Source organism: Pleuronectes platessa, chromosome 3 (assembly GCF_947347685.1).
Source record: "Pleuronectes platessa chromosome 3, fPlePla1.1, whole genome shotgun sequence".
Taxonomy (NCBI): domain Eukaryota; kingdom Metazoa; phylum Chordata; class Actinopteri; order Pleuronectiformes; family Pleuronectidae; genus Pleuronectes; species Pleuronectes platessa.
The window spans coordinates 4,035,834-4,050,766 of record NC_070628.1 but is presented as its reverse complement, the minus strand read 5'-3'; the positions used below and the strand labels follow the sequence as shown (position 1 = coordinate 4,050,766).

The 14,933-nt window shown below is 44.5% G+C and overlaps 1 protein-coding gene across 1 annotated transcript in view; it reads left to right on the top strand.

Annotated features, from left to right (window-relative positions):
- Nucleotides 1-14,933, top strand: part of LOC128436679 (voltage-dependent T-type calcium channel subunit alpha-1I-like) — a 117,310-nt gene extending 102,377 nt beyond the window's left edge. The window contains 7 exon segments of the mRNA XM_053418483.1: nt 125-246; nt 1,196-1,681; nt 6,656-6,796; nt 9,712-9,846; nt 11,051-11,225; nt 12,314-12,531; nt 14,265-14,933. Coding sequence (XP_053274458.1) covers nt 125-246; nt 1,196-1,681; nt 6,656-6,796; nt 9,712-9,846; nt 11,051-11,225; nt 12,314-12,531; nt 14,265-14,933 — 1,946 coding nt within the window.

The window sequence follows — 14,933 nt, the reverse complement described above, 5'->3', positions numbered from 1 at the left end:
CAGAGTCGTCACGTTTTGATTTTTGATCTCTTGAATATGATGTCTGGCTCTGGATTGATGGATTTAGACTCTTTCCACTCTCTGAACCGGTTTCCTCTCCCCTCTTGTCTCCCCCCTCCCTCAGTGTGTAACGCCGACTACCCCTGCGAGGGAATGAGCCGCCACGCCACCTTTGAAAACTTCGGCATGGCCTTCCTCACCCTCTTCCAAGTTTCCACCGGGGACAACTGGAACGGCATCATGAAGGTACCGGGTTTCATGTATTCACGCCTCACTCTTTCCCTCCTGACATTTTCATACATTTTATCATCGGGACTAGGCCGTGTAATCGGCCACGCTGATTGGCTGTCACATCCGTCTCTGCCTCCTCATCTCCTGCATGTTGAGACGCCACAAATTGTCTTACACGAGGGGTCAAGCAGAACGGGGCAGACTCAAAGCAGCTCCAGCTATATTTACAATTATCTCCTTCTTTTTTTATATTTATCCTGAGCCGTCCCAATTATGTTTTTACAGCGACCTCCTGACAGGCAGACGCCGGGACGTGATTGTAATTGAAGGTCCTGGGTTCACATCCCATCACCAGATGGTGTTTAGACGAGGGAAATGAGAAAGTGTCGAAAACGTTAATGTGCACTCGACAGAAACCTTTCAAGGGTGATTGAAGATTAACTTTTCTTTCCCAAAAATATGTTTATATATTCGATTCTCATCCTCGCTCTCGTCCATCACCTTATCAACTCAATCACAGCCGAGTTACTGAGCTCTGAACCCTTTATCATAACTCGGATGTGACGTGTGAGACTGAGAGTCTGGGGAGAAAGGGTCAAGGTTCAAAAGTGAAAGTGTCAAGGGAGATTACTGCATTAGATTTGTTCTTATTCAGACGTTTAGAAGAAAATCACCAAGAGTTGAGCCAAGTCCTTCTGTTTTAAATCAATTACCTGCCATAATTATAAAAAACTATACGTTAACATTTATTTAAGAGTAATAACAAATATACGCTGGACTTAAATCTGCACTTTGTATATTATTTTATAATTATCTTGTCTTTTGATACAACCTCTCTGACTCGTCCACCTTCTCATCTTTGTCCTCTTCCCCTCCATCTCCTGAATTGCTCACTACTCTTCAATGTTGTCCTCCACCCGCTTTTGTCTTCCTGCCTGACCCTTCTCCCCCCCCCACCCACCAGGACACTCTGAGGGAATGTCCACCAGGCCGTCCCAGCAGCGACTACGGCTGCCACGCCGGCCTGCAGTTCATCTCTCCCCTGTACTTCGTGTCCTTCGTGCTCACGGCCCAGTTCGTCCTGATCAACGTGGTGGTGGCCGTGCTCATGAAGCACCTGGACGACTCCAACAAGGAGGCGCAGGAGGACGCCGAGATGGACGCCGAGATCGAGCTGGAGCTGGCTCAGGGAGGCCTCTGCTGCATGATGGGAGGCATCGGGGCCATCGCCGGGGCCACGGGGGGAGGGGCCGCCAGCGGGGCGAGCGGGGGCGGGGGGGGAGTGTCCGGTGCGATCACGGCGGGGACGGTTGCGGGGCCGAGCGGTGTAGTGATGGCACCGCTGAGAGATGGAGGAGGAGGAGGAGGAGGAGGAGGAGGAGGAGGAGGAGGAGGTGCAGCTCACGAGGGACACACCCACCATCGAGGTCGGCTCTACTCTCCGGCTCAGGTGAGAGAATCATTCCTCCTGATAGAACCTCACTTTTACTTATGCAGATAAGAAATAAGAATATTGTGCTCTAGGGTTTATTTCTATTTCCTACGAGTGACTTCCTGCCTTTCCTGCACATTTACTCATAAACCTCTCAAACCCAGATCGATATTTAATGTTGCCTTAACAGATGTTGACCACTAAAAGGTATTTAGAATAAAATACATCCTTCTCTTGTCTAGAAAATGGTCGACATGTTCATTTTATTGTAAAGTGACTCAGGATCTTTAATAAAACCCAACAGCTTATAAAAATCGGAGTTAAGATTCAAAGAAATACGGTTAAAAGCTGATTTGGGTTTAGTTTTACTCTGCGTTCAATCCCGATCCGTCCATCCCAGGATTCTTAGGAGCACAACATCAGGGGAATTTCATTGCATCCGGAACAAATATTCATTTGGATCCAATTATGACCTGAGTAGAATTTGGAGGTCAAAGATCAAGATCCCAGTGACCCCACCGAACCCTTTTTTAACCTCTTGAACAGGTTTTAATTTGAGCGCCTTGAGAGAATTATTACAGATATGGCACGAATGTTCACTTGAACTCACAGATTGATTCGCTTTCAGTTGTCATGGGGTTAAAGGTCACAGTGACCTGAGTGTGTCGACTAACTCCAGGTCAGAGGAGGCGAACAAACATCGAGTCGGGGATTCTAGTTTGGAAAGAGACATGTGTTGAATGAGTTGGGTTTCGTTCAGCTGTGCACTGTTTCATTGTGTGTGTGTGTGTGTGTGTGTATGTGTGTGTGTGTGTGTGTGTGTGTGTGTGTTGAGACTTGGCTCAATAATCAACCCCCCTTCACCTTCCAGAGCGCCACAGAGGGGATGTAATTCGGGGGGGGGAAACACTGCCATGAGTGTTGGCTCTGGTTCTCCAGCTCGCTGATTGCTGAGCCTCAAACAGCGAGTCAGCGCAGCCGCCTCTGTAATCACACTCACATCAAATCATAGGACCTGCAGATGAGAGCAGGTATTTTTAGACGGGCGCTGGCTGGTGGCAGAAAGAAAAGGAAACCAGGTAAATAGAGAAAGATGGAAACAGAGGAGAGGTGGGAGAGGTGCATGGTAAAGCTTCTGTTTATGTGTGTGTATATTTATTCATATAGTGGCTTTCTGGTCTTGTTGACCACTCAGCGCTTTACAGTAAAGTTTACTCACCTCATCTCTGGGAAGCACTTTTTGTCTAAGGGGCAATTCGGGGTTCAGTATCTTGCCCATTGACACTTTGGCATGCACTTTGGGAAGACTGGCATCGAACCGCCGACTTCCTGGTTAGAGCCACAGAGAAAACAGGAAATGGAAATTAGGGACGAGAGAGAAAGCAAGGTGTCAGACTGGAAACGGACCATGTGACTAGGTGACGGCTGCAGCAGGAGGACGAACGAGAGGCTGGATAACTGAGCGACTAACTGAGTTTGACTGTTTGATTGAGTCGCCTCTGACAGACGGACGTGACGGTGAGTTGTGCTTTAAACAAAGAGCCTGTCAGGACTGTGGCACTAATGGTTTTCATATCAGATTATTTATTCACTGAGTTTGAAATCAAACCAATAAAGCACCTTTATTCAGAAAGATGCTTCCTGCAGCTGAGAGAATCTAGAGAACAATTGAGTTTGTAACGAGAAGTTAAACCCGTCATTTTGTCGACTGTCAATATGAAAATATTCATTAAAGCAGCTTTAAGCTCAGTTGTTGAGGGTCTTGCATTGAAACCTGATTTCTTTCCAGTCTTTGCTTTTATAGAAACTTTAAAAATGTTCCCTTCAGGATTGTCACGTTCAGAACTTGCTCCACTGCCTGTCAGAGGCAACGAGGTTAATTATTAAGATTCAAAATACCACAGACTGGTTTATTTGAGACTTTTCCACTTGAAAGCTAATGAACCTAAGTCATCTTTTGTACTTTGGCTCATAGCGGAGGAAATTAACTCTGTCATCCATCAGAGAGTGACACTGAATCAATGGGTGAGAGAAGAGGGACGGGCTGGGAAGCCCAGTGAGATTGTGAGTGGGTGGAGGAGTCTGTCACTGTCTCATTGTCCTCGGAGCTTATTGTCTCTCAGATATTTTTAACGAGCAGTAAACCACAGAATCTCTCTCACTTCAAATCTCTGCTCCGATCAGCCAGCGAGGGAGAATATGCTTTATAAAATAGTGAGAGTCAGGGAATCCAATGAAGCAGACCAGAATCACAACCAGTACAGTAACAACAATTTAAACTTTGTCATAATGTATACATATGAAAACAAGGGGAGAGCGTTAAGAATCTTTTTTATCAACCCAGAGCGAATCAGCAGCAAACAGACTCGTATATTCCCTCATGAAGAAAAAGTGAGAGCAAAGAAACCAAGAGAAAAACACAATGCTCATTAAAACAACTTATTTCAGTCTTATTACCGAGCAGTCACCGAATCCTCTGCAGAAAACTCATTAGAGCTCCAGAGATCGTGCACACTCCCTGTGGAGAAAAGCTAAGATATATATATTTATATATATATTTTTTTTAATGAACGAGCAGATAATGTGAGGAAGTTCACAGTTCGTATAAAAACCTTTATACTTATCGTCAAAATGAGAATTTCTTCCTGTTTATTAGCTCCGACGAGAACAGGGTCCGATTGTGTTTGTTTGTTTCTGAGCAAGATTACACAGGAACAACACAACAGGGAAGAATTCATCGATCTCGATGATAAAAACCAGGCAAATTCTGAAAAATGATATTCATGAGCTTGTGAAATTCTGTGCAGCTTGATTGAATACACAAGGACTAGTGGGCCATGGCATAGATCTCCTCTAATTAGGAGACTTGTATTTATATGTGTGTGTATGTGAGTCTGGATTGAAGGTTTGCACTGTGCACGTTAGTCCATGATCCCATTTTTGTCTACAAATACACACACAAATACACACACATCAAACTGTCTTTTTCAATCGTCATATGATGAACTAGAAGGAAAAACTAAAAGTGTAATCTGCTGTGTCGGGTTCAGAGTGGATGGAAGCTTTGCTGGATGAGAGAAACCAGAAACCAGTGCAGTGAATCAAACAGGGTCATGGGCGTCATTTACCACAACCGAGGTCCCAGAGCTCAGCCAATCAATCAGCCTGTCTTACGTGTGTGTGTGTGTGTGTGTGTGTGTGTTTGTGTGTGTATGTGTGTGTGTTTGTGTGTGCTCCTAGTGTATTTTGGGTGCTGCCAAGGACCGGCTATCGACTGGTTCTTCACAGGGCAGTAACTCTCATGTGGAGAGAGGGAGGAGCAGAGGAGCTGAGCTGATGTGGAGAAATTCAACTTGGAGTTAAAAGAAATTCTGATGGTTCAGGAATGAATAATAAAACTGAAAACTAAATCTAAATAAAGAGCTAAAGAGGCTAAACTGTGAGTCAGAGTATAGTAAGAGGTTAGAAAGTAAAATGGACGATAAAAAAAATCAGTTGTTTGTGGTTTAAAAGTGTTTATTAACATCAAAAAAGCCAATTATCGGTTGTCACAGTCTCTAGGAACCCGGCCACTGGTGGTTGTGTGGTAGTTTGTGTCGCCGCCTTTATGTGGCTTTGTGGTTACATAGTAAACTTCAACATTTAATTAGTTAAAAAGGCAAATAACAAACCAGCTGCATTTTTATCTTGTTTCACGTAATAACTGTCCCTTCCACTAACATGGAGGAGTTAACGTCCAGCAGCCAGTCACTTGAGTAATCGTGTTATCGATATGAAGGTACATGAAAGAGATGAAAGCGTCAGTTTCAGTTTCTAGGTCAAAGTAAATGAAGATGAAACACAAAATAAATGAGAGACTTTTATTTACGCCTCACAAAATCGTACATGGAATGTTTCCTTTGAAATAACATCACATCTGATATCTAATAAACATCCAAGCTACAGAGTGAATGCAAGTTTTCATGCATACATTTAATTTTCTTTTTCTTCAAATAGAATCATCTGAATTTATTGATATTTGCCTGGATCAGAATTGAAGTTGTGAAGTCCTTTAGAACACAACAAAGACACAATCAGTCAATCCAAGGTTAAGTGAGCCTCACTTTCTTAACTCTAATTTTTTAGGGGACAATCTGAGCAGCTCAACTTAAAATGCTGACCTTTAAAACTTCCCCCCTGACTTTGTAAAATTAAATAAAATACATAATTAGCAGAGCGCTGACGTCTCTTCTGTCCCTCTGGCTCGAGGTGAAGCAGCTGCCGGCAGAGGCTGAAAATAACAGAGGCTCCAACAGACGGCCGTTAATTAAACATGGTGGTCAGAAGAAGTTTGACTAAATACAGCGAGAGGAAAGAAAAGAGAGAGAGAGAGAGAGAGAGAAGAGGATGAGTCTGATATTTGAGTAACAGACAGTGAGTTAGTGTTTTCTGTCAAATCTCAACAGTGGCAGGAAAATAAGTGATTGGGCATAAAGGGAGAAAACATGACTCTGCAGAAAGACGTGAGACAAGTGGACAAAGTGAGAAAAAGTCTGTTTCTGGAGAAATAAGGAGCGTTTAAAAGAAATAAGTCATATTTTAAGGATTAATCGATGAGTTGTCACCAGAAAAGCTCCATGTCTCTCTATTGGTTGTATGATAATATGACACTAGCAGCTGTTTAGCTTAACTTGGAATTAAAAACCTTGAATTTCATTTCATATTTAATATGTTTTGGGTTATGTGCTGGATTCTTATTGGGCCAGGACCAGGATGACCAGGAATTAGTCCCCTCCCACCACTTCCCCTTATCGAAATCAGGAGACCGAGCAATTTAAACCTTCTCAAATGAAATTAATAAAACTATTACTTGTGCTGTTCATTGTGGGAACTGTTGTGTTTCTTGATGATGACTCAGGTCTTGACCTTCTATGTGAAGAGCCTTGAGATAATGTATATTGTGATTTTTGCACCATACAAATAGAGCTGAACTGAATTGTGTGTGTGTTGCAGGAGAGCCAGTGGCTGGACAGTGTGTCTCTGCTGATTAAGGACTCGCTGGAAGGAGACATGATTGACAACCTCTCCGGTTCAGTTTTCCACCACTACTGCTCCACCCCCATCTGCAGGGACTGCAAGAGTCACCCGCAAGAGGTGAGAGGGGGGGCACACAAACAAACACACACCCCACTCAGTCTTTCACCTTCTTTATTTACCAGCGAGCACTGGGCTTTCATTTCTCCCTTTTCTCCAATATGCACTCCTGAATCTGGAGCAGCAGCTTTTTGCTCCTGTTGCATTTTGAACCGTCTTCACGTTCTGTCGTCTTCCCTCCTCTCATCTCCATGTTTGATTCCCCCGGCAGCTCGAGGTGTTCAAATAGCAGCGGTGAGATAAAACCTGAGGCAGCACAAGCTCATCAAGCGCACACGAAAAAAATCTGCATCGTTCCTGTTCCTGCTAATACACTCAGACGAATAAAAGCAGCGGTCTCTTTAATCCCCAAACTGACAATAGAACAATGTAACCACAACCAAAAGGTGAATATTCTTTGATCGCAGTGACAAACCTCGGTTTCCTTTGAAAGGCAACTCTTTAAATGTCACAAACAAAAGTCAGATTGAGTATTAATAAAGTATTTAAAAGCACAGAGGCACAAACGTCACTGTGAGTGAAATTGATTTATTTTTGCCTGGCAAGAAATAATGATGACAAAATCTGTGGTTGTATCGTTTGTGTAGTATTGAGCGTTTGTGTCGTTTTTTAAATATTTTAAAGGATTTGATAACAATGCCTCAGCAATCCTTTCTAAAATATAATATATCGAACAACATTATTGATTCTATGAAGGTATTGCAAATGTTTTACTGCCTGTTATCGGTATCTGCATCATTCCAGGACAGAGACAGACATATTAGAAATACATTCAGTACACACATACACAGGAATACGCAACATATGCAGTATCAAACAAACCACTGTATAACCACTGGTGCGTTTATGTTCTGAAAAGCACTTTTTATCTCTATTATAAAAGAAACATCCACAATAAAAGGTACAACTAAATATTTAATGGCTGGAGTTACAGTCGTATATGTGTGTGCATGTTTGTGTGTGTGTGTGTGTCCACCACCTCAAGTACATCTTGAATGCTCAGCTGCAGTGTTTTTTGCTCAGCTGGACGCTCCATCGAACACCTCGAGTGTCCAGTCGCACAAAGCCAGTGAGTGAGCGTTCACCTGCTGCAGCATGAGGGACTGATCTGTAAGCTCCGCCTCCTCTAGGTGACAGCAGTGAGAGCTGTAGTGTGGAGGAAGCTGTCCATCACAGCCTGGGAGTCAAAGTATCTGGGTTAGGTAGTTTTAATAGTGTCAATATTTAATTATACCGAAGTATTAGGGACTATATTTGCATTTGGGGAACATCCAGGCGAGGGGCGGAGCCTGTAGAGCAGCAGGAGGCGGGACATGACGTATAAATACTGCTCTGGAAAGATCAGTGTTGTTGTTTACAGCTCATCCACATCGGGGTCGGGCCTCATCACCCAATCAGCCCTCCTGAGATATTAGTTTTATTGTGTGTGTGTGTGTGTGTGTGTGTGTGTGTGTGTGTGTGTGTGTGTGTGTGTGTGTGTGTGTGTGTGTGTGTGTGTGTGTGTGATTCAAAGATGAATAAAGATTCTTGTGCGAGTGTCCATCCTATTAATGCATGTGGCTCTACTACATCACATTAGCCACAGTGTGTTTGTGTGTGTGTGTGTGTGTGTGTGTGTGTGTGTGTGTGTGTGTGCTCAACCAAACCAACCAGGTGTTTCACAAACAGTTTAGAGAAGGAGAGGCCGTGTGTCAATCCTGTAAATGTACCAATGTGCACACCCAGTACCACGTCTGAATCCCTGGTCGATACCAGATCAAACATCTCAGAGGATCCTCATTCCTCCATTTCCTCCGGTTGTTTGTTCACGGATCAGTTCACTTGAAGAATGAAATTCATTTAAATATTTGCGTCTCTGTCCCCAGACAGAAAGGGCTGTAAATAATCCTCCATGTTCCTGTAAACAAAGCTGTAGAATTTAATTTATTTATTGAACCTGTTAATTATATATATATGAATTATATATATTAAATTACATCACTCGAACAAGTCAACAGAAATAATATGAATACTTATCAAGGTTTGAGATGCAGAGGACTTGAAGTTGTATTTTTACATGTTGTCATTATTGCCCTAAACAATCTATTCAAAACTAAATCGGATGCAGTAAAAATCCAGATTTACTGTTACTTACTATAAATGTAGAAATAGCTTTATCCAGCTGAAGAGGTTAAATCTGATCATATTTCTGGAGCTGCTAATTCTCTCTGCTGTGAACCATCATGGAAGGTCTATCTCTCTCTCTCTCTCTCTCTCTCTCTCTCTCTCTCTCTCTCTCTCTCTCTCTCTCTCGCTCTGAAAAGGTTTCCACACTGAACCCGTTTTCCCCCTCGTAACTCACGAGGACGTGTGAACATGTTAGAACTAAAACCAATTTCAGCTCAGAGCAGAGGTGATCCCATGATGTCAACCTGATGTATGTGCAGATTGCATATCTCCATCTGTGTGTGTGTGTGTGTGTGTGTGTGTGTGTGTGTGTGTGTGTTTGTGTGTCAGCATGCATGTGAAGTAGTGTGACCATTATTAAAGGACTCTCTACATACATATAATGAGAAATACACGCAGGAACATGTTTACTCTTCTCGCTCTGAGTAAATCAAAGTTGCCGAGGTGAGAACCTGAATACAGATGTGCTGGGAAATGAGGTTGTCTTCATTTCTTATCTCCTAAACTCCTTCGCCCTCAATATTAAAGGTTAACTTCATATTTATCTGATCTTCTTTCTCCACAGTCACCTGACAATATTTTGAATTTATCTAGTCTGCCTCATTCTGACCCGACTGCTGCTGTAACAAGGGAATTTCCCCTGATGTGTGGATGACGAAAGTTCTCTCCAATCTAATCAAACCACGATGGATCAATCACATTACAACCAGTGGATGTGACTGGTTTTGCTGTGTGTGTCTGTGCGTCAGGTCCGACTGGCTGAGGTGGAGCAGGCGTCTCTCATGTCGGAGCAGCTGTCAGACAAGTCATCGTCTCCGGCGCTGCCTGATGACCTCAGCCTCGACGAACACAGCGTCTACCAGCTGCTGGTCCGAGACAGACAGGTACACACACACACACACACACACACACAGTCAGCCGCACAGAGGGAGGCAGGTGTTTCAATCAGGCGGTAAAGCATGTAAATAGTAATTAATGATGATTAACAAGATGCAAGAGGTGTGATGACATGAGCTGTGGCTCCTCAAAGCCCCAGAGACACGTGTGTGTGTGTGTGTGTGTGTGTGTGTTTCTGTGTGTGTGTGTATGTGTTTGAGACAGTGATCTTATTTGAATGGGGATTGAGGTCCCCATGGCAGAGACAGGTTTGTGAGGACCCTATATTTGTGGATGGGACGTGGGCCAAACAGGAAGCTAAGAATACATTTCAACATTTTTCTCAAAGCATCTTAGAGGGGTTTTAGTTTTTAGATTAGTTATTTGTTGCTATTAGAAAGAGACTGAGATGTGATTGGTTGAGCGCCTCTAGTGGTGGGACACTGCTATTGCAGCTCCGTTCTGTAAATGCTACTGTGCAGGTTCTGTGGCTCCAAATGACGTCTTCTCCACAACATGGCAGCGTCCATCTTTACTTACAGTTCATGGTTTTAGAGTTCAGGTTGGAAATTATTTTAAAAGCTGTAATTTCAAAGTCAATATGTGTACAGTGTTGCGTCAAGGATAAAGTAAAGGTCTACGTAATGCATTATGTCAACGGGTGTCCCCTCAGGGATAGAACAAGCCTCTGTGTGTGTGTGTCTGTGTGTTGTCAGTGTGTGTGTGTGTGTGTGTGTGTGTGTGTGTGTGTGCGTGTGTGTGTGTGTGTGTTTGTGAGAGAGCATGTCTTTCATATCTCCATCTTCCCATGAGCACTTTGCTCTCCCCTCACAGTGGTTCCACCTGGCCCGTTTCATCACCGCCGTTATTGACGGCCTCTTCATTTGATCCAGTTTACAAACATCAACAACAGCCGAGCAATTTTGACGCTTTGAAGCCGTTACGTTCTTTTTACCACATCCGATTTAATCAGACTTGTGTCGATGGATAAAGGAGGGGACATGAAAAGGAAGCTTTTTGAAATTGGAAACAAATTGTATTCCGATTTCTATTATGACAAGAGGGGAAATGAAAGGCTTCAGGTTTGTATCTGAACATCAGTGCACCTGGTTTATCAAGCTTTCTCTTTCTCTGTGTCTTTGTCTCTCCTTCTCTTTCACCCGCTCACCTATCTTCAATGTGCCTCCTCTGTTTTCTCCTCCTGGCTGGCAGATGGGCAGCAGTGACTCCCACAGTTCAGAGGAGTGCCCCCCCCAGGTGGGCTACACGGGGCTTCGTCCGTCCAGCTCAGGAAGTGAGGAGGGGTCGCAGGAGTTGTTGGAGGTGGGCGTCGAACTTCGGACAAATCCTCCTTCGCTGGAGCAGCAAAGCCCGGCGCACTTCACAGGTAACAGAGTAAATATAATGGTCTCACAGCATCGAACCTTAAACCCCCTAGGTTTCCTGTCAAATCTCCAGTCCTCTTTTTTTGTCCCGATGTAATATAAAAAGTATAATAATTTCTTATTCAACACCAGTAAAATGGTTCCACTGAATCCTCCATATTATTAAATCACATTAAAATAATCCCTGTCAGGGGGACCTTTCTTTATTATGGTTATTATGGTGCTGGGGGACCCTCGCTGGTATTTAACCACCGCAATTTCATTAAGCTGTGACTTTGATGTGACATTGATAATATGGTTTAAATAACCAGGCTTTTTCTGAATGTTCTAACGTAGCTGCACGGGGACGTGTGTGATATTCCACACACATGATTGACTTCCACTGTAATTAAAGCAGTGATAGATGAGACCAGCCGCGACGCAGAGATGTTGATAAATGACATGTTATGGAATGCTGATGACTTTCCACCCCCCCAGCCCCCCTCTTTACAATGACATGGTTGCCATCATTGCGACAGATGGAGAAATGCAAAGCAAAGTTGATTCAGGGAGATGTTCAACAACAACACAACAATGGGGGGGTTGGATGTCACTGAAGTCCTTTAGCTGCAGAGGTAAAAGTAGTGAAATGTTAAATACCACAGACTCTCCCTTGATTCTCGGGTACAGATGGAGTGTTGAATGAATCTGTGCAAAGATCTGAAAAAGAGGTGATTCAGACTTTCATCCTCACAAACATTAAAATGTATTAATTGTATTATTTATTCCAGATATTCCACAAGAATATCAACAAGGCTGAGATCATCACTGGGGGCAAGGATATAGATTTGAATGTCATCTGATAAAGACTGATTCCTCATTTGAAGATGACAGAACCTAATGGCAGTAGAAAATAAAGGGTCCCTGGATAGAACCTTGGGGTACACCACACAGAACGTAGTATTTATTCATTCTGAGCATTACTCCCAAAGGCAAACTAAGAGGTGCAAGGTTGGACTTTAAACTGTCTTGAAACTGTTCTAGAAACCTCTGAAATCCACTGAACATAGAGTATTTAAGTTGGAACTAACCTTTAACCCTCTCATTTCAGACGGTGATGGAGAAAGTTGCAGCGGTGGTGGTGGTAGTGGGTCGTCGCCCGTCTTTCACTTACCAGCGGACTTCTTCCACCCGGCTGCCGCGGCTCATCCGGGCAGTCCGGGGAGCAGTGTCGGCCCCGGAGACAGGGGGGCGTCCATGTTGGCGTCTCCAGCCTCCTGGGCGTCCCTCCGCTCACCCGGAGCCAACAGCAGGCCCCTGAGCTCTCAGGTATTAGGAACAGATGAGTGGAGGCATGTGTGTGTTGGACGGTTGGATGGAGAGACAAATGGAAAACTGACATCGGTATCTCGGTGCAACACGTCCGAGACGAGACGGAACAGTGTAAACAGACGATTCCTGAGAGATCGTTCACTGAACCGAAGTTGTCATGCATCAAACACACATCAGGCAGTCAGATGGGATTTGCCAAATGAGGTAGCGAGCTTGTGAGCGAGCTTGTGATCTGGAAGCTTGGTTCTCTAACCTGCCTCCACCTGTAGCGACGCACAAAACAAAGGCACAACATAACAACACAAGAGAAGGTGTTTTATGACAGTTTGTCAACAGTAAATAAGACTCACGGTGCTTTTGGAGAAAAGATGATGGGACTTTACCCAATTAGAAAATCCACACTCGACTCAGAGTGACACGATTAGAAGATTGTGTGATGACTGAACCACATATTTATCTCTAATTAAAGCGAGGAGCTCATCGACACTGAAAACAAAGGAGGATGAAAAGGCCCTTATTTCCGTGCCTGTAACGATGGCGACCGATTCCTCTCTCCGTCTCCTCTACCTGTTCGGTTTGTTTGGCTCGTGCCTCAGAGCCTCTGTGATCCTCAGCTGCTACAGTAATGCTCTGCGGCACTCGGCTAATTAGCCCGGCCAGCCCTGAGCCTGATACCGACTCTGTGCACATTGTTGTTCTTGGCTCGCGCTCTACACGCTCTTCGTGTCCCTTCTCTTCTCTTTCCTTTATCTCTTCATGTTCTTCTCTGGTGTTCTTTCTCTCCTTTAGCCTCGCCTCTCTTTATTCTATCTTTCGGTTCTGTCTCTGCCAACCCCCTCCATTTCTCCCTTCTCATAATCTCTCCCTCTCCCCTGTGGTCTCGTGTACCGAGAACATGGCGCGTAACAGTGCCAGCCTTCTCCATGATGAATAACACCCTCCTGCCTGTGCAACGTATTTAGTAAAACTAATTCTTAAAGACACAAAACTCTATAACACAGTTTAAAATTCTGCTGTATCAAAAACGTCCGACACTAAACGATTTTGTGTTTTGAAACTATCTTTTATAAATTCCAGTTTGAGCTCTTTGCTCTGTGATACTCTGAGCAGTTGAGCTGGTTCTTCGAAAACTTGAACAACACTGGCTGCACTGAGAGGCTGCGGGGACAGAGCTGAGTGAGCAGCGGCCCTGAGAAAGGAAACAATACTGAGTCCTGTCCGAGTTGTTCATTTTGAGTCCTTCAAAGGCTCCACATTTTCAGAAACAATTATAAGTGAAGTAAGAGAAAGTCTTCAAGTAAAGAGGAGGATCCTTCGTTAATGTCTGACACCAAACGAGCGCTGAGCTGGACCACGGTTCAGTCATAAAAGTATTTTGTTAATATTATTAGTATTATTGGAGTATTGTTAGAATGTATTTTCAATGAACGCAGTTGGCCAAAGCACCAGCAGCTCATGTTGTTACAGTACCGACCAAATCACCATGTTATAACGAGAGTTATAGATTTAAAAGATACAATTTACCTCCGTGAAACCAGTTCCTATATCGGGGTTTAAACTTTAAGTTATTTTACTGAAACAGGTATTACAGGATTTATTTCAAATTGTGCAACACAGATGGAATTAAGACTTTATTGAGTTCATCTTCCCTGTTTGTGCTTCACTTATCTTTAACTTTTCCCTCTTCTTTCTGACTGCCTCTGTCCCTTTCTTTCACCTCCTCTGTGCAGCACCCGTCCCGCAGTGACTCGTCCCTGGCCACGGGCAGTTCGGAGGGCAGCCTGCAGACCACCCTCGAGGAGGGTCTCAGCTTCAGCGTCTCCCCGCCTCGGGACCTGGATCTCCACGTGCCTCTCCCCTGCCCTCCTCCGAGCCACCACTCACATCCACAGGTACCAGACACGGGACACCAGGGCAACCCTGTGCTAAAGAGACGCAGCACAACTTTGACCCTCAAGGCCACCAGGGGGCACCAGAGGAGCCAGAGCAGCTGCGGCGGTGGCAGCACCAGCCCCGGCTATCCCCGGCAGGACTCCATAGACCCGTCGGATGAGGACGTGGGCACGGGGACAGGCGGAGACGGCTGCCGTCAGACCTATAACAGCGAACACTTGTCAGAGACACTGAACAGCCTCTCACTGACGTCGCTGCTCACCACGGGCTCTCTGGCTCCCCAGCTGGTGAAGAAATGTAACAGCACGGGCTCGCTGGACCAAACCAATCTATCCGCACGGAGTAAAGACGGACGCCACGTCTACGGCATAGATTCCCACGGGTACTTGTCCAACCCCTGGACAGAAGGAAGGGCGAGAGGTGACGGGGAGAACAGTGACATCACAGGCTTCAGCGAGGAAAGCAGCCGCCGACCCTCAGACACAACCTTCAGGAGGAATAGATGA